Raw genomic sequence first — 742 nt, 5'->3', positions numbered from 1 at the left:
TTGCTCAAAATCAGCTGTGTCTCTGCACAGAGAACAGAGCTCTGACCTCTCACGGTCCTGCTGTGTGCAGTCAAGCTCTGTGCTCACTTTGCACAGGGGCTTTTCAACCTTAGACTAAGGAAGCTAAAGTTGTTGGCAAAGTTTTTTTCTATTAGTACTTTTCTAATGTATTTCCCATGCTATGTACATATTTACTAATCTCCTTCCCTTTTTTTTTTTAAATAATTTTCTTTTATTACAGCTTCTGACATGAAGAAAGATATAGAGTCTTTAATAGCCCAGGAAAAAGCAGAGATCGTTGCCAAGTATGAGAAGGTACCAGTCTCATGTTTCTTCCTGACATGCTGTCTAAGGCTGAAGCTATTTGATTAGGAATGCTTCAACCAAGAACTTCACCTCCCTGCAGGCATCACCCCATCACTCATGCCATCAGGCTTTGTGCTGGCTCTGTCTACCTGCTTCTTCCTGCACATCCACTCTCACCACATTCCCAGAGTTTTTTGCAGATCCCATGTGTGCTCAGAACAAATACAGAAAAGTCCTGGTCTTCTAGTACTTCAGTTCTCCTTTTAACAACAGTATGGCTTATGCCAGGCAGTGCTATTTGATGTACAGCCCTTCCCAGCCTATAGCAGAGGCACACTAGGGACACTGGCAAGGCATTTTTCTCTTGCCTGCATTGTATTTGTCTCTTTAGAGTAGGTTTTGGTCTTAGGGCTCTATGCCTTCTAGAATGTAGGGA

The 742-nt window shown here is 42.9% G+C and overlaps 1 protein-coding gene across 1 annotated transcript in view; it reads left to right on the top strand.

Moving 5' to 3' along the window:
- The first annotated feature begins 244 nt into the window (after nt 1-244).
- The window catches only part of LOC104387661, a 22,985-nt gene continuing 22,487 nt past the window's right edge, over nt 245-742 (top strand). The window contains exon 1 of the mRNA XM_009996444.1: nt 245-315. Coding sequence (XP_009994746.1) covers nt 250-315 — 66 coding nt within the window. The 5' untranslated portion in view covers nt 245-249. The remainder of the gene's footprint in view (nt 316-742) is intronic.

The sequence above is a fragment of the Chaetura pelagica genome, unplaced genomic scaffold (assembly GCF_000747805.2).
Source record: "Chaetura pelagica isolate M959 unplaced genomic scaffold, ChaPel_1.0 scaffold74, whole genome shotgun sequence".
In the NCBI taxonomy this organism is placed as follows: domain Eukaryota; kingdom Metazoa; phylum Chordata; class Aves; order Apodiformes; family Apodidae; genus Chaetura; species Chaetura pelagica.
The sequence above is the reverse complement of the archived record's forward strand: the minus strand, read 5'-3'. Positions and strand labels throughout refer to the sequence as shown.